The sequence below is a fragment of the Nesoenas mayeri genome (assembly GCF_963082525.1).
Source record: "Nesoenas mayeri genome assembly, chromosome: 1".
NCBI lineage: Eukaryota > Metazoa > Chordata > Aves > Columbiformes > Columbidae > Nesoenas > Nesoenas mayeri.
The window spans coordinates 112,929,305-112,950,557 of NC_137541.1; the positions used below are offsets into that span (position 1 = coordinate 112,929,305).

Consider the following 21,253-nt stretch of genomic DNA (forward strand, 5'->3'; position numbering starts at 1 on the left):
AAGGCTATAAGCAACACATAGGGAAAGAAGTGGTAATATTTCTGCTGGAACAAGATAAATTTATATATTCCAGTACTGATACCTCTTTGCTAGAAGGAAGTATGTCTTCTATGATTATTAATATTTAGCACAATGAACAACTCAGCTTTCACAGGAAAAAAAAATGAGATGCTCTTACGAGCAAAAAAGTACAACTGAAAACTGTGGATTTGAAACAGGGACTAAAGAAGTTTTAATTCACCTGCCCTTATTAATATTTGCCACCTTACTCCATGGCTGGCATCTCAGGGATTTCCAGCTTAGCAACACAGTTTTTCTCCACCTCTTCAGATATGCTTGCCATATACATAAGTCAGAGAGAAATGGCAGTGCAAGCAGCAGACAGAAAGAAAAGGCAGTGTCTCCCTGAAAGACCATCCAATATCCCAGTCCCATTCATGGGACGTGAACTACCAGCGGCTACAAGAGAATCATTACCATTTCCAACACTGCTTGGGCAAATAACTAATAATTCCACAATATCAATACATTTTGCTTAGACTTTGCATAACTGCAGTTCTATGGTACACACTCACTTATCAGTAGAAAACAGCACTGAAACAGATTTTCACAAAGAAGATATTGAGATTCCCCCTGCATTTTCTGCAGTGCTAAAGAAACTCCTGAAAATCTCTTCTTACTCACCACACTAACCAGCTAACTGCAGTGGAAGCTCCTGCAATTGGTTTTCCGCAGATACTTTATTCCACTTTTTTCTGTAACTAGGAAACACAAAGCTATAGTCCCACAAGGATAAAGAAGTGACAGCCAAATAGCTCTTTAAGCTACCACAGCTTCCCCTTTTGGGGAGGGAGGCGTGCTGCACAGTTCCATTTACAAGATAACAGACAGATAGATTTAAAAAACAAAAAACAAAATCAAACACGAACAAACAAACAAAACCAAAACAAACAAACAAAACCAAACCAAAACAAACAAACCAAACCAAAACAAAAACCCTTAAAGTATTTTTTAAAAGGCTCCTGGTCTCCTGCCAGTTCCTGGGGATCAATACAGCATTCTCCTATTCAAATGATCTCTCCCAAATCACTATGGGAAAAGACAAGCTAAGTTGTTTACCTAGGGAAGAAAAGTTCTTTTTGATCAAGCTCTAGTAAGCTGTATTTGTAGTTCTCTGGGCTCTGATTATTTCTGGTTTAGTCCCAGGTAAATCTAGTGACTGTCACAGTGACATTTCAGCAGCAGCAAAGAACCATACGGATCTTAATGGGGCTTCTGCAGTGAAGCATCTGTATAGAGTGGACTGAAATTATTATGAAAGTGGTACAAAACTGTAGAAGAAAGAAATAGCTGACTGTGCACATCATGCTAAGTAAACAAATAAAAACATAGCAGTCACCCCAAGATCTGCCTTATATTTCTTAGAGAAATCTTACTTTCATTGTTTCTTTAACAATAGAAGGTCAAATAAGTAGACTGAGATTTTAAGAAAATGTTGTTGAAAATTCAAAAGTTAAGATTATACCTACTTAAAAGAAAGCAGAGCAGGTGTTTAGCTTGCTTGAAATTAGGCAGGAAGGTGCCACTCATTTGCAGACACATACATACGAAAGAATGCAAGGGAGATGAAAGGCAGAAGGAATCCTACTGCTTTCTGTGCTAGTCAGGAAAAGGTTCAATTGAACAAGCTGTAGAAGAATAAAACAATCTTTCTTACTTTTGGACATTACCCCCAGGGAAAAGTCTACTTACCTATGCTTTGTTTCCCTTACATGGAAAACATCTCAAGGCTCCACTTCAGGGGGTTTTACTAGATGGAATTACATCCTTGTATTACATGGTTCTGTAATTAATTTATTCCACTTACTATAAATATGTCTCAGTAGAAAACTGGATGACAGAAGGAGCTGTATATTAGTAGAACTCACATACAACACACCATTTATATTACAATATCTAGAGTATTAAAAGGAGAATCCCTAAAATCATCTTTAATCCTAATTGTTAAGATTCTTCATTGTAACAAGTGAAATCTTCTTAACATCTTCTGTGTAACTTCAACTAATTTTGGTATTTTCTTTCCTAATAGTAAATTAATTCAACGACTATCTCCATACAATAGTTTAGCTGTGTATGTGCAATATACATATGTACACTCGTCTGTATATATACATATGAAGGCTTTATTTCAATTTTTCAGTCTTTGCCTGGTATGTACTGATGACTTCAGTGCGTAATTTACATTTCAAAACATACTTGAAGTACAAAAATGGTGACTAGGAAAAAATGTTTATATTCAAGGATTAGTACACCACTGTAGTCATGGTTTCTGGTGCTTTTTACCACTAAGTGGCAAAAGCAGTCATGCAGTAAGAACCCAGGACTAAAATTCAGGCTTCCCATTCAGAATCCGTGTGTCACTCTGGATCAATAGTCTTATATATATATATATAAATAAATATATCTATATTATTATTTTTTTTAACTCAAACAGTACTAATGTAAAATCCAACTGCAAAAGATTTGTGCAAATGGAATGCTATTAAGGCTGAGGTGGGTGGGTCCCATCCAGAGTGGGCATATGTTGCGCAGCCTTCCACCTTTGCTAGTCACACAGAAATAGCCCACCTGCAGTAGCTCCACTACTTCTCAGGCATTTGCCTAGATCAGGCGTCATGTAACTTGGTAACGTATGAAGATTTGGGAAAGCTATAAAAATTAAACCAAATCTAGCAAAGCTTTTCCAAACCATTTGTCTAGTGACAGTCTTCATGGCTTTAATGCTTTAGGCAGAAGTCAGGCTTTGTCTTTCTCTGTTAGTCACTAGGCTTAGGCAGAAGCAGCATGAATACCACAGGCCTCTTCTTTCACTCACTAAAAAAAAACCCAGTAAAACAAAGTTACCACAGCAACTGCTGAGCTGGAACCACTGAAACCAGCTGAGTGCCAGGGCACCGTCGGTATCACAGCCTTACTGGCCCTGACCAGCCTCACTGGGTCCCACACCCCTGGCCATGGTCCCAGGGGTCCCATTCCACCTCAGGCCTCGGCCTGAGCTACAGCACATAGACTTTGGACCTACACTGTGGGTAGCTTGTCTCCTGGAAGGACTTCTTGTCTCCACTCCTGTTGCTGGCCTCATCTCCTGGATGAACTTCAGACCTATGCTGTAACCTTGCTTCCAGTTCTCTCACTGGCCTTATCTCCTTTGGTTCCCAACTACACACCCTGGGTGGACCCTGGTCCTTGTTCATCACTTTTTGTCTCAGCTGGGACTATCCATGGACCCTACTACCTGCACCCATCTCTGCCCACTTCGGTCAGATGCTGTGGGACTGAGCCTTAGTAAGAGTGCTGCAGGTACTGGGATCACTCTTGGCTCCTGGCTTGTTCTCTCTTGTGGAAGAGCCCTACTTCTCTTGCTACCTGACACAGAGCTCCTGACCTACAGTGATATTATATAAATACTAACCAATTGTAAATGCAAAAAGTTTAATTATTATATTATGCTTTAGCATGAACATGAACCTGTTGCAATCAGGATTTTCTGTTAATATCATAAATATGTGTACAAATATATTGTAAACCTACATCTATGAAGCTAGTTCAATCCTACAAAATTAAGAACAGGTGTGCTATGGCCATCTGCTACTGTAGCTGTAAACTCCACTGAGCATGATGTGGTCCACAGGAAAATATGGTGTTAGTCAACCTCATTGCTGCAAGTCTTTAAACCTAAAAGGATGTCATTAACAACCTGTGGCACTAACAATTTCAGAAATAAGAAACAAGAGGCCAATAGATTGTTATTGTAAATGATGAGGAGGTAAGAGGTAAGGGTAAGCTGAGATAAGCCACTGTGCTCCTTATCTTGGCTTTTGATTTCAGGAGACTAAAAACTGTCAGTAGATCCTTATTCTCATCTACCTGTTATGGTAACGAGAAGTTGCACTTTGTCCGTATCTCTTTTGACAAATGTAGGAATAGTCTAGGCAATCACCAGCCTTGAGGTCACATTTAGCTCACTAGATGATTAGATGAATCTGTATACATAGTCTCCTTGACAAATATTGCTGACAGCAGCAGAAAAAAAATACTGTTGGACAGTTTTAGAAATACCAAATGTCCAAAATAACTATACATGAATGACAGTGGTATATTGTTTACTCATCCTTTTAATTACTTACGACCAAAGCAGAGTGTTAGTTCTTGTTGTTCCTTCTCTATAAACAGGTAAGGAATACGGGGTATTTTATCAGCTTGGCACTCTTTGAAAGTGCTAAGCAACCAACCTGCTGTCATTTAGCCTAACTGGTGAGGAACTTGATTGCATTCCAGGACTGACATAGGTGATAATAGTGAAAGAACAGTATCAAAAAAAAAAAAAAAGGATGAAGAGAATGAGTTAGCTGCCTGTCTAATTTGTGCAAGACAGTAGTGTTGTTTTGAAGTTACAAATGAGAGAAACTTTTAGGGAGGTAAAATTGTTTTAGTTTTAGTTTTTGTTGTTTTTTTTTTAAACTTCTGCTATATGATGCCCTGTTTGATAACCAGACAATTCAAAGTTAATGTAGCGAATAATCATTACATGCACTTTGATCAAAGTTGCAAGTTTATACAATATATATATTTTTTTATAATGATAAGTCCTAGAAAGCTATCTGGTGTTCATAGATCTGGGGGTTTTTTTGGTGTTTTTTTTGTTTTGTTTTGTTTTATTTTTCTTATATGATCTTCTCCTACTCTATTCTTGGACAAAAACATATTTATGATTGCAGAAGCATGCACACCTCAGAAGTCAGCTGTGTGGTAACCATCACAAAAAATGTGCACCTCTTTTGTATCCAGCAGAACCTTGGATAGAACAGAGAGGCCCAACATAGCATGCTCCCAACACCACCAGTAATGCTCGCACAAAGGGCAAGCTGAATCAAGAATTCCATTCTCGGCTTCAGTCTCACCTGTCTCCCATTTAAGCACAGGGAGAGATCAAAGGCAGTTCAATGAGGTGTCCCAAATTACTATAAATCTTGATATATCCTTTTTGCTCTGGCTTGGCATGTTATATAGTACTCAGATGATGGCAAGAATGTTCTGCATTACTGTTTCAACATTCCTAGCAGCTACTCCCAATGTTATCTATTCAACTTTTCTATGATGATATGCCAGTCTTTTCCTTGCTTTAGCTACTTCAGAGGAGGATAACTAGACTAGAAAGTTAGCAGCAGTCAGTTACTGAAATGAGTTGGTGAAGAGAAAGTATATGGTGACTGTGGTTAGTTCCTACTTGTCTTTCACCAGATGAGACACTATGTCAGATTCTTGTCTGCAGTGAATATCACAGACTTTATTTCAAAGACTAAGCATCTGCAACTTCTCTTGATTTCTGCTACAGCAGTAGATGACAGCTTGGAAAAAGAGGCCTAATAAAAAGGGTAAATTCAGGTGGGAATTGACTTGGAGACTCAAGCTGACTGATAAGTCACTTTATATAAATGTTTTCATATAAGATTGTACACTATTGTTCCACAGTCCATAAACTGAAACAAAAGCTTGTTGCAAAATGATTTCTATTTGTTTCAGGAGTCATGAGTTCTAATTCTCTTTTCCTACTGGATTTATAGTATTCTGACTTACAGTACCACAGAAAAGAGAAGAATCAGCATGAGAAGCACAGAAGACAAGTGGTTTTAGAGCCTGTTTATTACCTTGCCATGGTATTATAAATCACTTCCTCTTAGTCTAGAATGGACAAATACCCTCCCCGTCCCCCCCCCGTCCCCCCCCCCCAAATTATTTTTACAAAGGAAACAGAAGAAAACACCCAGCCATTCAGGTATTGTTTTTAAATCTACCTGCATTTCCAGAACTGATTGGAGAACTGACACAAGAACAGCATTATTAACAGCCCAGTATGTGCTGTTGAGACTCCATACTAATGTTATTACAGTATGTGATGACTCCAGGGCAGAAGTCTACTCAATGCACATTAATTTTTCTGAAAGTTTTATGGTTTTGAGAAGGAGATACTAGAGAATTGCATCAATTTTCTTCTTCCTCATTCTTTGTTTGAATATTAAATAAGGAGTCAAAACAGAGAAAGGCCACATACCATTCTTTGCATGTCAATTACTTACTCTTACTTTATTTTTATTTTGAATGAAAAATTTGAGTAAGGAGCAAGACAGTATCAGAGGCTGGAAATGGTGATATAGTAGTGCATTGTACACATCATTAGTGGATTTATGGGACGGATATTAGGAACAAATTTGCTAATAAATTTGTGTCCACCTACGTTCCCATCTTAGTTGTATCTAAATACTTTTCCTCATCGTACCTCCACATTTTTCTTCCCTAGCTTCTTCCAATTTTATCATTTTTAAAGTCTCCCCTGTATCTGGCAAAACTTTGAAAGCTCCTTTGCAATCAAGGGATCTTGCTCGACCACTTAGCAATTCATATTCTTGCTTGTCTTATTAGCATGTCACTTGGGAGATAAAATACAAGATAGGTTGTCAGGCTTCCTGAGAAGGAAGTAGAAAATTTCTCCATACCCAGTCGACACTCCCCTTTACAACTTCAACCTCTGTCATTAGGATTTTCCTCTCCTCCAGTTAGGAAATGGGAGGCTTTTTTTTTTTTCCTGGTCTCTAAATAGAAAAGGTGCTTAGGCAGGAAAACCTGGGAAGAAATGACAGCAAAATTATTGTGCTCCTGAACTGGAAATTTCACATTTCACAGGATATGCTGACATGTGAAAAGTTATTGTCTGGAAGAAAATATAATCTCATCTATTTATGTATTCCCAGGAGAGATAATTCAACTTTGTAAAGTCCTGCTTCAAGACACATCAAAGGAGCTGAGTGGCCCCTTGTGACTGGAGAATTGAGGGAATTCCATCTTGTCAGATTCCTCCAGTCTACATTATAAGGTTATATTTAGGACCATCATGCTTCTGGGCTACTTCCCAGACAGGCATTTTGGAAATAAGCTTTTCCCTACTACAGTATGTGGAAGATGACGTCAGTTCGTAGGATGCAGGGAACTGGCCAAATGGTTGTGCATTAAAATTGGAAAGAAGAGATGCAGTTTAACTGCATTATTATTGTGCCAGAGGATTTAAAGATAGTAAAGAGAATTGTTGGTGTGTTTAGTGCGCCACAGGGATAAAGACACTCTCATGATTATTAGAGGAATTTATTTCTAGGCTTGCAGATTCCTACAGTGTCTACTAACGAGTATCAATTCAGAAATGCAGCAACATTTACTCCTTTCCATTACTGGCAAACTACAGTGCTTGTCATTAATCACCCTGACAATATGAAAATGCAACATATTCTGTGAAGTATTTCTATGCCTTCTTTTTTTTCACTAATCTACCATGTTTCCAAATGGCATGAAGACAGACAAAGTACACGGTTGTGTGTAGTGTGAAAGGAAAAAAGAAAAATGCTTAAAGAAATTGTAATTATAAAGTGTTTGAGCTTGGGATATCTACATTGGAGATTTATGTCTTCTAACTTAATTTTCTTACTCGATTATATTAGAATAACAGCTGCTAAAAATAATAGTCATTGTAAGATCCTACACAATCTCTGAATTGTTTAGGAAAACCAGGAATATTTCATTCCACAATATAAAAACGTTAATGTAAATTCTTAATCCCACCATTTCTACACTGATATCAGAGGGAAAATAGAAATAAGTCAAGAAGTCTAGAAGAAACTTAAAAAGTCCAAAAAAAAGATTCTTAGAACAGTAGGTGTCCGTGCTACATTTTTGTTGTACGTGAAGGCCCATGAATCTGAGAGAAAAAGAGCAACTCAGTGATTCTCCCGATTCACGTTTTATCTCAGTTTCCAGCTAGTCAGAGGGCATCGTGTGTTCTGACAGAAGGAGAAAATACACTGGAAAGACGAAAAAGCAATTTTCGCGATAATTTGTTTTGCACGCCACCGAGAGCACTTTCACTGCAAAACTGCCCCCTAGTGGGGTTCCCGTAATGGTCCTTCAGCGTTTTACGCGGTGACCCGGCAACTTTCCCCTGCTCTGCCTAATGCTGCCTTTGAGAGTGCCCCTTCTTAGATACATTCGGCAGAAAGCAGAGCGGGAAAAAAGAAGGGAAAATTTAAAAAAAAAAAAAAAGAACAAAAGTAAAGACTGCAATCTTCTCTAAAGCACAAAATAAACCACAACACATACTATAATGTGACAATATTTTCCCTACTCCTTAAATCGAAAATAGTCGCCAAACACGTTGGTGTTTCTAACACCTTCTGTCACAGTATCTCAGCCCCTCTGTATACTCATAAAGACAGTTCTTGTGAGAAATGTTGCTCTTGTGGGTACAAGGCTGGGATGGAATTTAAGGTTCTCTTCTTGGGAAATCGGAACATTTGTATCTGATCTTAAAAAAAGTGTTTGAATATCACAGCTCTTCCTGTCTTATTTATAGAATAATACACTTTTTGTAGGATGTTGTGAGTTTATTTAGGCAGACTTGTGAGGGAAACTAAATAAAAGGCTAATAGAACTATATATGAAATTAACTTAAGAACTATTTAACACATAAGACAGATTTCATTATTGCTTATGATATCTTTACGTGTCTTCATCAACTATATGACACTTGAGTAGAAATGTCTTGTGATACACAGCCAGAAAGCAATATTGAGATTTTGTCAGAGAGCAGTGGTCAGGACTGAATCTCATGGGTCATGAGAGAGTAATGTGTCTTGAGTGGCCCTGCAATGCTGCAACTTAAAACTTGAATTGCAGTACGTAGTACATAACCTTACAAAAGGGTAGAGCTCGGCCTTAAAATACCAAAATATTCAAAAACTGTCTTGATGACTTTTAGAAAACTGATATTTGGTAAATCTGCAAATAATTTTTTTCCAGCCTCTATCCCTAAACTATTAATCTCCTGAATTAATGAGTTCAAACTTTTGCTGTTTCAGAATGCAATGATGATTCTGGAACTTAAGATTTACTGTTTTAGCCAGCATACTATTTTCAAACATTCCTTTTGAAAATCAAGGTGATGAATTTATCATAGTGAAAGCTTTGAAAGCAACTAGATTTTGGCATACAGCTCCGAGATAATGGAAATAAATATGCTGGTTTATTGTAAACAACTATTGAAAGTATGAGAATTTTTTTTCTCTGAGGACAGAAACATAAACATTTCCTTCTGCTTTGCTGAATATATGCCACAAATTGTTGATTTTAGTGCTGTTCAAAGAATGTTTAGAATATTCTTCAGCTGCATTTTCCTTATATTTTGCTTTTCAGTAACTACGCTACAGGACAAAACATACAACTCTTGATAGCCTTTTTGTTCTTTAGTGTATTTTCCCATTTTTATAGTAGAAAATTCAGGTTTGTATTATCAAATCACTCCATAGTCCACATGAATTCTTTCTCAAAAGATAATGGATTATTGTAAGATACTGACTGATGGACTCACAGGACCTGATACATTTAAATTTCTGCAAGGAGCAGGAGGAGGCAAATCTCAATTAAAATAATATCAGAACACAAGGCAGAAATTTAGTTCATGCAGTTAGGATCACTGCAAAGGGCAGAGAGAACATGGAAAAAAGAAAAATCTCCCCTTTTTGGCCAGGAAGTAGCACAAGCCACTCCTTTCTTAAGCTGGTATTAAACAACTGCCTAAATATATGCTTAATTTTAAGCCAATGATGCCAGCCTATACACGTGATATGTCTGGAGGTTTCATTTCAAGCTCTCTCTAGTGTGGGCCAGTAGACTAAATGCTCAGTTGCAGCTAAAGCACATTAAGCACATTCCTGGAGCATATCTTCTGAATTTGTTTAATCCAACAGGCATCCAGTTCAGATGCTTCCAGACCCTTTCTCAGCATGAATCAAATCACAGTGGAGACAATCAGAAAATCTGCTTCAAAACTTATTTTCTGATCTGAACTAAGGGAGCATTGTGCTAGATACACCACTCAAAGGCCTCCTTTTGCCCAAGACGACCTTCCTAGTAGTGAGTGTTCTTAAACCCTACACCTCAAGACTGAGCTTGCAAAACCACTTATAGAGCTAAGCTTTATGGCACCCAAGTGCTACACATATACATGTTTTAACATGAAATCTCTATACTTACAGTTCTGCAGAATAAAGTGCTGCAACTGTCAACAAAATCTAGACCACGAACTTTATAAAGATGACCAGTTTCCTGCAAATGTTGCATCCATCTTCAAAAATGGCCAAAAGGACTATCAAGGGCCTGTTAGCCACATTGCAGTTCCTGGGAAAATCATGGAGCAACACCTCTTGAAACACAATTCTGGGCACAAAAAGAATAAGGTGACTGGGAGCAGTCAGCAGGGGTTTGCTGTGGGTAGCCTGATTGTCTGCTAGAATAAAATGTTGAGGAAAGTCAACATGCTTAAGTCTAGAGCCATTCAGAAAGAACTAGGTAGGCCGGAGGGGTGGGCCAACAGGACCCCTATAAAATTCATCAAGGACAAATGCAAAATCCAGGATCTGTGAAGGAAGAACCACTTGCAACAATACAGTTGGGGAACGAGGAAGAGGTTGGCTAGGAAGAGGTTTACTCAAGAAAGTACCTGCAGTCCTGTGGGTAGCAAGCAGAAGACAAACTAGCAGCATGCCCTGGCAGCAAAAATGACCAAGTATATCCTGGGTTGCATTAGCAGCATCACAGCCAGCAGACTGAGGCATTACCCCTCTTCACTCAGCACTCATTAGGCCACATCTGGAACACTGTGTCCAACTGTTGGCCTGCCAATACAAGACCTTAACAAATTGGAATGAGTTCAGCACGGCACCACCAAGCAAATCAGGGGTCTTGGAGCACTTGTTCTGTGAGGAGAGGCTGAGGGAACTGGGCAAAGAGATGGTTTCAGTGAACCCTACAGCAGCCTTCCAACACCTATGAGGTGGTCAAGGAGAAGACACAGCTGGGCTCTTCCCAGGGGTGCACAGTGGGAGGAAGAAAAACAAAAGGCATAAACAGAAATCAGAAGTTTAGACTAGATATAAGGAAAAAAAAAAATCACTGTCAGGACAGTCAAACTGTGGAACAAGATCTCAAGAGGCTATGCAGTCTCCATGGTTGAAGGTCTTTAAGACCTGCCTGGCTAAAACCTTGAGCAAATTGGTCAAACACAGTTGACCCTGCTTAGTGCAGGATTTTAGACTGGGGGAATTCCTGAGGTCCCTTCCAATCTCACTTATTCTCTCATTCTATGATACTAATTGAGGACATGAAAATCTTCTATAAGTAAACATAGCTAGATCTTAGATAACACTTTGATCAGTAGCTCAGGACAGATGGAAAACCAAGGAGAAAAGGTGTAATCACATCAAAATATGTTCCTAAATGGGATTCTAGGTAATTTCTCATTACTAACAGGCTAAGCAAATAAAATATGTATTTCATTTCTATTTTTAACCTAAGGAAATGAGACTTCAGTGATTCTGCTGTCCATCAGTCATCTGTAACAATACATTTTCTAGCTTCTTTAGCCAATTTCAACCAAAACAAGGAAGAATCAGTTTCAAAGGTAATTATGTTGTTACAGGATTTTGGAAAATTGTTACCGGAGAGAAGAGAGGACATCCTATTTGTTCTGCCACTCTGGAAAGACAAGCAGAGAACCACTGTGGTCCATTTTGTTTGGCAGCTGTACTCCAGTTGGCCAGTTTTACATGCAGAGATCCAGAATACAGGTATGGTCTGCATGCTGTAGGAGGTATATGTGAATTTTTGTTATTTTTTTCAAACCTGGACACCTCACTTCTTTTTAATTTTCTTGCTGTCATACAACACTTGTGGACAGGAAGAATAAATCAGATCATCTGCTCAGAGCTGAAGCTATACAGTCTTAAAGTATTAATGTCGCCTCATGTTGCCCTAATAGATAGAGAACTGTCTCAAGGTCTTAATGAAGTTATTACTAAACCCTGTTTTCCTGAGTGATATCAGGCATAATGATATAGGAGAACTCCAAAATAATTGTCACTCTTACTTTATTTTAGTGTAACTTTTGAAGGAAAATTTTCAACCTCATGCTATGAATTAATCCCTCGTTTACTGGAAAAGCAACTGGACACTTAAGATAATTACCAATCAGATTAAATATCTCAAAATGAAAGTCTAATCTAAAAGGAAATTATATATTCCAGGAAGCCACAAAGAATATCACATCAGAGATAACTACTTGTAGTGGATCAATGATATAATCCCCCCAAAATAACAATAAAGAGAACACAGGCATTTTGCTTATTTTTACAGAAAAATCTCTGGAATACTCTGCTTCAATTTAAGAATAGAATTTCCTTTCTGTGTTAAATAAAACAATATTTATGGTTCTCCACATAAATAAATACCAGGGTAAATTAATCTCAAGGGTATACATTACAAAAATTTCTGGAATAGAGACTGCTCTAGCAATGTGCTGTGTATCTAGTGCTATCAGAATGAGCCAATGTAAACAGTTTTTTTGAGGTCTATTCCCATAATCTTCTGGATCAAACCAGAAGTATTGACTGGCTCTAGCCCTAATCACCTCAAACACTGACTTGTCCTTCAAGAAAAGGAAATTTGAGAGCTGACCAACTCTACTGAATTACTAAAGCTAACCAAGACAGAAGACTGAACTTTCTAAGTCTCAAAACTATGACTACCAAAGTCTATGGCTACCACAAAATTTGCTTTCTACTCCAAACACAATGTGTGTCTTTGTCTCATTGGCACATAGGGGTGTATATACATTAATAAAACATTTAATAAAAGAAAAAAATCCATTCAAACTGCCTTGGAGGAAGAAAGAGAAAATAATATTTATTAGATTATAGATACAACATGAACACAGCTGATAAATGACAGTGATGAAAAATGTATAAAACAGAAAATTGTCATCGCTAGCTTCAGCTACAGATGTTAAAAGACTAGGCTCCCTCTACTGTCAAAAAATGCTCTCCCAGAACGTACTTATAGGTACACACTGCACCATGGCAAGTAGAGAGCAGAAATTCTTCAAACAGTCAAGGGAATTCTCCAAATGAGCTTACCTTAGTACAACCATTGCATTGGACTTAATGGCTGCTCCTGAAACATCATCCTTCATTTAGTGCATAGTTCACTCACCTTAATATTCACCCAGCTAAAAAAAATCTTGCACAGCACAATGTTATGATTCAATATCAACAGTGAAAGCTGACCTTAGTTGTCAACGCTTCCAGAAAGTAATAGAAGTCATAGCAAATAAAGTTTCAGACTTGAGGATATACAACAAGTCTCTTAGGCTATGCCTACACTGATGGATGTAGCTAAGCATGAATGAGCTCTGCTAGTGTTTTGAGATGGCTGGATATAAATCAGGACTATCTGTGAAATTACATAGCTGCACTAACATAGCAGTGTCCCTAAAGCAACTATACCCTGTATTTCAGCTGGATTTCATAGCTTATGACACTGACCACAGTGTCATATTATTTTTTATATCTGACATGAAGCCCAAGACAGTTCATATCCAGACAGCTCAGAGCCTATTTACTTCTGCCCACATTTGTCTTCATACATATTCACATTCCCATAGATCTACAGTCCACATATTCCTGACTAAGTTGTAACATTTCCCAGACATTTCAGTGAAATTCTTTCTGTTTGTACAGCAGAAAAAGACACTACAATGATTCTTGTATGAATGTAATGCATTTTTGTCACTGAGCATTTTACAGTAAAGTTATGCTAAGTTATGCTAATTGTCAGGCTTGGGGGCTGGTGATTTAAAAACATTCAAGATTCTTTTTCAGCTGAAACACTTTCACAGCACAAACACAGGCTATTTCAGATGAGATAATCAGATCTACTTATTAAAAGAAATTGTGAATTAGTTATTTTCACCTCATTTTAGTATAGGGAACTTCAATTTCCATATCAAGAATTGTCTGTGCTAAGCTCTAAAACCAGCTGTATGACAGTGAATTAATAAACATGACTCTCTTACAAAAAGGTACAGTATTATTTCTCATCCTGCCTCTGATTTGCTATTTAAGCTTCAACAAATAATTTTAAATTTCACTTGTAGCTATTCCATTTAGAAGATGTTCTAATAAATATTGCCCTATGAAAAGAGCCATTTTAATGGCCATATGTAAGGCAAAAATATTTTCAAGCTTATCCTGTAAATTAAATCATTCTAGTTATAAACTAGGGAACAAAATTATTGCCATACATTTTGGGTTTATTTTGATTATAAAAATTGACAGAAAGCCCTATCTAGATTGCCCATAATAAAAGCATTTATACATTATATTATACTTATTTGTTATACATTATTTTTTACCTGTTTGCAAGCAATTAACGAAGCAGTGAAATTTACCAATGTGTTAACTTGATGGTGTATTATTACTGGGGCAAATGAAATGGCAAATCTGTTGCAAGAATTAGACCACAAGACAACTGCCATGGAAAGCTTTTCTAAACACTGTAATTTTCTAAATTACAGTATGGAAATAAACAAACAACTCATGTTAGTTGGAAGAGTCAAGTATTACAAGCCATCTCCATTCTGCCCTTTTCAAAAGCTAGATAAATAATTGGAGGTGCTGTGAAAGAAAGTAAAAAACAAACAAACAAACAAACAAACAAAAAGGCTACCCTGCATGTAACTAAGGCATAGTACCTAACTGGATATCAACATTAGAAAGGAGATAATTTCTTTCTCTCCTTGAGGATGAGCTAATCTGTTCTGGTTTTCACTCTCATCTTGAATCTCAAGCCAAAGCTAAGTCTAATAATAACAAGACTTACAACCTCAGTAGAGTAGTAATATGTAAGCAGATACTCTTTGGCGAGGAAGCAGCCACTATTTCTGCCTTTCTCTCAAGATACTTAAGCCTTCTACAAGTTACTCTTCTGGTACTGAAACAAAGCCAGCTAGCATTCATTACTGTCATTCACTTGTGAGAGCTAGGCAAGGAAAAAAAAAAATGCTGACTGGGTTTAGTGAATGATATATATAACAACATGTTTACATATAAATTAAATTCTAGTGTTTTGTTACATTTTCTAGGCTAAGATTAATCTCCCTTAATTTTATCTAATCAAAGTGATGTGTCTAGTCTCATCTCATCTAGTCTCCCTGAAGAGTCAAAGGACCCACTACATAGTACAACAGACAGTTACCTGTGAAAGAATTGGCTGTATGTGTTTAATTGAGAAATAATCCGGACAAGTAATATAAAACGGATAACTAAAACTTGGACAGCTAAAGATAGGTCAGATGACTTATGTCTTCAAAGATTGCACATAAGCAGAGCATTGTTGGTGCTACAGACAGAAATTGGGAATCCACAAGTGGGAAACCTGGAGAAAGAAAACATAAAAGGACTAAACAGTTCCCTAGGATGTGTAGCAAATAGTGAAAGAGTTGCCTACAGTAATTCTATTTTTATGTTCCTTAAGGCAGATCTGACAATCAAAGCTACAAAAACATTTTCTTAAAGGTTCTAAAGGTGACTGGTTTATCTTTTATTTTCAGGTTGGATAGCTGGATGTTTTGCAAGGTTAAATAGTTGTAAAATGGACAGTCACATGGGGATTCAGTCATAAACATAGTTTTATAGTTGAAAGTCACTGAGAAATTCACGCAAAATTGGTACAGGAAGAATGAGAAGTTGAGGCCACACAAAATGGCTTCAGGAATCTAAATGTTCCTAGAAACCTATATTCAAGCAAGTAGATTTTTTCAGTATTTTAATACCACCTGGCTTTACACTTATCAATTGCTTATAGATATTTGTCTAGGATGATATCTCATATTCTGAAAAGAGAACTATACTAAGAATGCATCACCTGGGATGAATCCAGATGTCTTAGTATTGTATCTATATGATTTTTATCTAAGGGTGCAGAGCAGAGAGTCTAGATCTGATTTAGATACCATACATAGGCACGTCCTCAACGCTTACTGGTCATTGATTCTGCAGCTATATGAGGCATACGCAGGTTACTTAAACTTGAAAAAATAATATGTCTTTCATTTCTTTTTCATAATATCTTGATCCATGAATCAGATTATTTCTCATCTTGACAGAACATATCAGTAAGGGATTACAACACCTGTTACTAAGTGTTAGAAATATGACCACATAATAGTTATTTCTTTGCAAATAAAGAGATTCCTTATGTATAATACATGTGTTTCTTTAGGTTTTATCAAACTAATCAACAGGGGTTTTTTGTGACTTTTATAAAACCATCAATCTGTTGTGGCACCATTATTACGGATTTGGGATCTTTTCCAATATAAGTGGCATATCACTTATTTTCTCTTTTCAGAATTAGCAAGAAACACTTTGTAAAGCTATCTGGTATCAACTTTCCTACATTCTCAAACATTTAATTTTTAGTGGATTTCAGGTTAATTAGAAAGCAATTAATGCAGTCCATAATGGATACCCTGGAAGATAATGCTTTAATAAGATACGAAAATGCCAAAAAATAGTTATCTGAAATTAATATGAGTGATCCATTAGGATTTTACCTCACGACGAAGAGACATTTTCAAAAATGTTCAAGGCCTACAATATCTGTAAAATTTAAGTATTTTAGTTTTAAATATGATTCTTTTGAGTATTCTATTTTTTTCTGCCTTATGCTTAATTTTTCTTTTACATTATCTGTGAGTGATTTTCAATTGCCATAGAAATATTTAAAATTAATGTATTGCTGGTCTTTTCAGGAAAATTTTGTTGCACATTATTGATTCAAAGACTTCTGGCACTCTTAGAAAGTAATACTTCTAGGGAGAACGTGTTGTTCATAGAAACAAGACTGAGGCATAAACGTGCTGAAAAGTAAATATCCTGACAAGAGAAACAAGGTCCTCCATAGGTGGTAAGTTGGTAAGATCTGTAGTTATATAAGACAATAATTAAAAAATATTTTTTCTATTATCTATTGAATAATATTTCTTTCCCAAATATTACATGTGTTTATATTGAAGACATAGGGACCTGCTATTAGTGTCACTTCCTAAATAGTTATGATTAATGTAAGAAACCAATATCTACATCTGCTGCAAAGAAGGTAGACTATTGTTAAATTCTGTTACAAGGACAGGAAAAACTACAGCATCCGAATGGTTATTCTTACTGGCATTGTAACATAGCTCTACCTTACAAAATTCAGATTGTATTACCTTAATTTGACTATTGGAAAACACAGAAATTTAGTACCATGACAGCAAAGGCTGAAGTTATAAATGAAATAGTAAATTACTCCCTAGCTCATAAAAGACAAATCAAGTCACTGCTGCTGCCTTCTGGAGTTTGCTTGGCACTCAGAAAACTAAAACCAAAGAAAGAAATTCCACTTGGTATAAGATTGTGTGACCTCCATGTATCTTTTGGAAATGCAACCTGTTACCATATTCTGAAATTAATTTGTGCAGAGAAGAAGCTCAGTCCTATTAAAGAAGCAGACTCATAAAGCTATTTGAGTAGTTACCATCATAATGAGTTTCTGTCAAACTGGCACGTGCTCTGCTGTAAAATAAATTAAAAATATATTTTGATTTCTAATTAAAAGGAATGAACTCTAAATATAATTACAAAGTATCTAGATATAAATCAGGACTTCCAGGAAATCTATTTCACATAAAATAATTCAACATGAAAGTTTCTATTACTTTCTAGGTCTCTGCTAGTAACTACAGGGATGGGAAAAGTTGTTTTCTTCTTCCACCTATTATAGTGATAGCTGACCTTTCATTTACTCTAAATTGTAATTTCCATGTTGTTACAACCATTTCATTTCCTAAAACCAGTATTCAGAAATGAACATAATATAGTATATTTGTTTCTGAAATCTTTTAAACATGCAATACTCACATTCACTTATATACAACCCCTTGAAAGCAAGACAAGCGCTCCCATAATAATTCCAACATTGTCCTAAAACATCATCATCAATAGCGTATGTCACAAACACAGCTTCATTCATGTCTCAAGGGAAGAATTACACTGATACTTTCACCCCTAACAGACACAAACTGCTAGAGGTAAAATGCTCTAAGGCCATATTGTCTCCCTTCACCTCCGTAACATTCATGTGCAGTCCAGATGCACCTCATAAACCTGCAGAAGCTACAGGGATCATCTCAGAGTTCAAATGAAAACACCAGAGCCATGACACAGTAAGACTGACACCACAAACAAAAGTTTTAAAACAAAAAGAAAGCTGTGCAGTTCCAGACAGCAGTCAAGCTTATCACCTTGAGTTGCTGTCTGTCATACTAAAACAAGATGACTCCCCCAGGCAAATGCCAGCTGGAGCACAATCATACTTTACGGTTCTCTAGTGCCTTTATCTGATGACTTCAAAATATTTGACCAACATTGATTCATTTCACCTCAGAATACTTTCTGTTACTGGCTAAATATCAATACAGTCTAAGTAAGGGACAACTGAGTGGCAGTGCTAGTGGTCCAAGCTTTCAGCTAACAGTAAGTCACTCTCCTTGCTGTGCACCAGTAGTAGAAGATTCATACAGGGAGATTGCAAAGGTTTCCCAGAGCTTGGTCTACTATACTAGCAAGAGCTTGGGCAAAGCCAGACTCTGGGAAAAGCATACCACCAAATATCCCCAGTTTTTATTATTTATGTGAGCAGCTCGGCTCCAGCAGCTTAGCCTTCTTAACTTAGCCTTCATTCTTTTACATGGCATCATGAGAAATAGAAGCTTTCTTACCACAACAGGGTCAGGCTTACTATTTTTCTAAAAAATGTACTGTGCATGGAAGAATCTGAAAACCTTAGCAGATTATAAATCTGTCTCAGTTTCTTACACTTTAAATGTTGAAATAAAACTGAGATGACATGAAGATTACAGAATTATGTTTTTTACAATGATTCTCTCTGATTATAATATTTTTAAACTTCCTTTCTCTCCAGCAATGTAAAATCAAAGCTACTGATTGGCTGACAGTGGAAATAATACGTCTGTACAAATCTGCAAAGTGGCAGTTGTTGACAAATATTTCTAAACAAAGAAAACACAAAAGCTACCAAGTCTTGGATTGCAGGACAGATCAGTGCAGCTTAAGCCCACAGGAAGGTTTGTATTTTTTTTTTTTCTTATAGTCACTGCTTACATGTTTAGGTTTATATCTCTTCTTACTATACAATGTAATAACTATTCAGATATTAATTCTTTCATAACAATTATAATCATTTTAAGAACAGTTTCTAAGATACGGAATATTTCTAAACATACATGTAGTATAAAAAAGGATATTCTAGCAAATTTCATTATATTGTCTTTTGGAGTAGCATACGAAGTTAGACATGTAATGTCAAGCTTTTGGCATTGTCTGAAGATCCAATTCTGTAAAATTCCTATGAATGGACAATTTCAATTAATTGAACTAGTCATATAGTTAGGGTTTTTTGTTATCAGATTAATAGTTTACATTCTCAGAAGAATTATCAAGGATTTTTCTGTGGTAATTTCATAAATACTTGAAACCACGACTTTTTATTTAAGGTAAAAGTTATTTGTTAACTTTTAAATTACTCTTAGTGAAATAAAATGTTTCATAGAAATTTTGGTACCACTGCCAGTGACATCTGATCTATCATTTAATTAAAAAGAAACCCAAAACACAATTAAAAAAAAAAAAAAAAAAGAGGAAGTATGAACCTAGATATTTTATTTCACGATGTCAAAAAATTTAAAAATTAGGTATCTACTACAGAGTATAAATATATTACTGGATTGCTAATCTCAGTTGTGTTACCAACATGAGCCATGGCTGAATTAACAAAATAGGTTTGGCTATATTTTGCATCATAATACGATTCCCAGATTACAAACACTATAAATAATATACAAGGAAAAAAATAATAAGTATTATATGATATTGTAGGACACCACAGCATTATTTATCATCATTTTAATGCCTTTCTATAATTATTTTGATTGTCCTGTCTTGCTGTATAATGTCTAATATACAGACTTATAAAAAGATGACACTGGATTTAGAGGTACTAACAGTTCTAGCTGTGCTCCTTAGATCAAATGAGAACTGCCCCTTGAATTAGTAAATCCTCTGCAATTAAAAGGGATTTTACTCAGATGCACATTTTAAAATCATTAGTACAGGTACAAAAGAGTAAATGCCTAATACTAATCTCAGGACTATGCCACTTATTATGACGTAGGAATATGTATGCAATATCATGCCAGGTTTTGGTCTAACGTAAGTGATAGTTGATAAAAATATTTTCAATTTTACAAAAATGCTCATAAATTAAATCACAGTTCCCTGTAAACATTCTATGCTTAGTTACAAGAAAGTATCGTTTGTGACTTTAAAAGGTACTTCCACAAAAAGAAGACTGGAAAACAATCACCAACAGTAAGCCAAATACTAATGGATGCCATCAGAGATAACAAGTTTTACAAGTTACTTACGCCTGTCGGTCCCTGTAGATCTTGTTAACTTTTTCCCACTGGAAATCAAGCTGAGTCAGATCTTCTTGTATACTTGCTGCTTCCTTTGGTGTAGTGTTTTGCAAAGCCAGTATCTTCTTGTTGTGAATAATGTCTATTTGACCCAGCAGCCTCCCCAGGCTATCTTTGATGCTCTGTAATATCAAGATTTTAGAAAAGAAAAACAAAACATTTTTTTTAATAAATTAAAATAAATTAATAAATTAAAAAAAACTCATAAGCAAAAGAAAGTGTGTGTCGGGAAAATGCTAATTAAACAAAACAGTATAGAATAGACTATTTCAGTTGGAAGGCACCTAGAAAGATCATCTAGTTCAACTGTTGACTAATAATTCAGGACTGGCAAAGTGAGAGCACATTATTAAGGGCATTGTCCAAATACCTCTTAAACACTGACAGGCTTGGGGCATCAACCACCTCTCTGGGAAGCCTGTTCCAGTGTCTGACCACCCTCCCAGTAAAGAACTCTTCCTAATGTCTAGTCTAAACCTCCCCTGGTGTAGCTTGGAACTATTCTAATGCATCCTTTCACAGGATATCAGGGAGAAGAGCTCAGCACCTCCCTCTCCGCTTCTCTTCGCAGGAAGCTGTAGAGAGCTACAAGGTTACCCATCAGCCTCCTTTTTCCAAACTAGAGAAACTCGGAGTCCTCACAAGACATTCCTTCCAGCTCTTTCTCCAGCTTTGTTGTAAACCTCTGTTGCCCACATCTGGATGCAATCAAGGACCTTC

General features: G+C 36.5%; 1 protein-coding gene across 5 annotated transcripts in view; it reads right to left on the reverse strand.

Annotated features, from left to right (window-relative positions):
• DMD (dystrophin) overlaps positions 1-21,253 on the reverse strand; it is a gene marked incomplete at both ends in the record, with an annotated part of 1,256,016 nt that overhangs the window by 606,705 nt on the left and 628,058 nt on the right. For all 5 annotated transcript variants that reach the window (XM_080362523.1, XM_080362521.1, XM_080362520.1 and 2 more), the window contains one exon: positions 20,483-20,655. In XM_080362523.1, the coding sequence (XP_080218649.1) occupies positions 20,483-20,655 (173 nt within the window). The remainder of the gene's footprint in view (positions 1-20,482; positions 20,656-21,253) is intronic.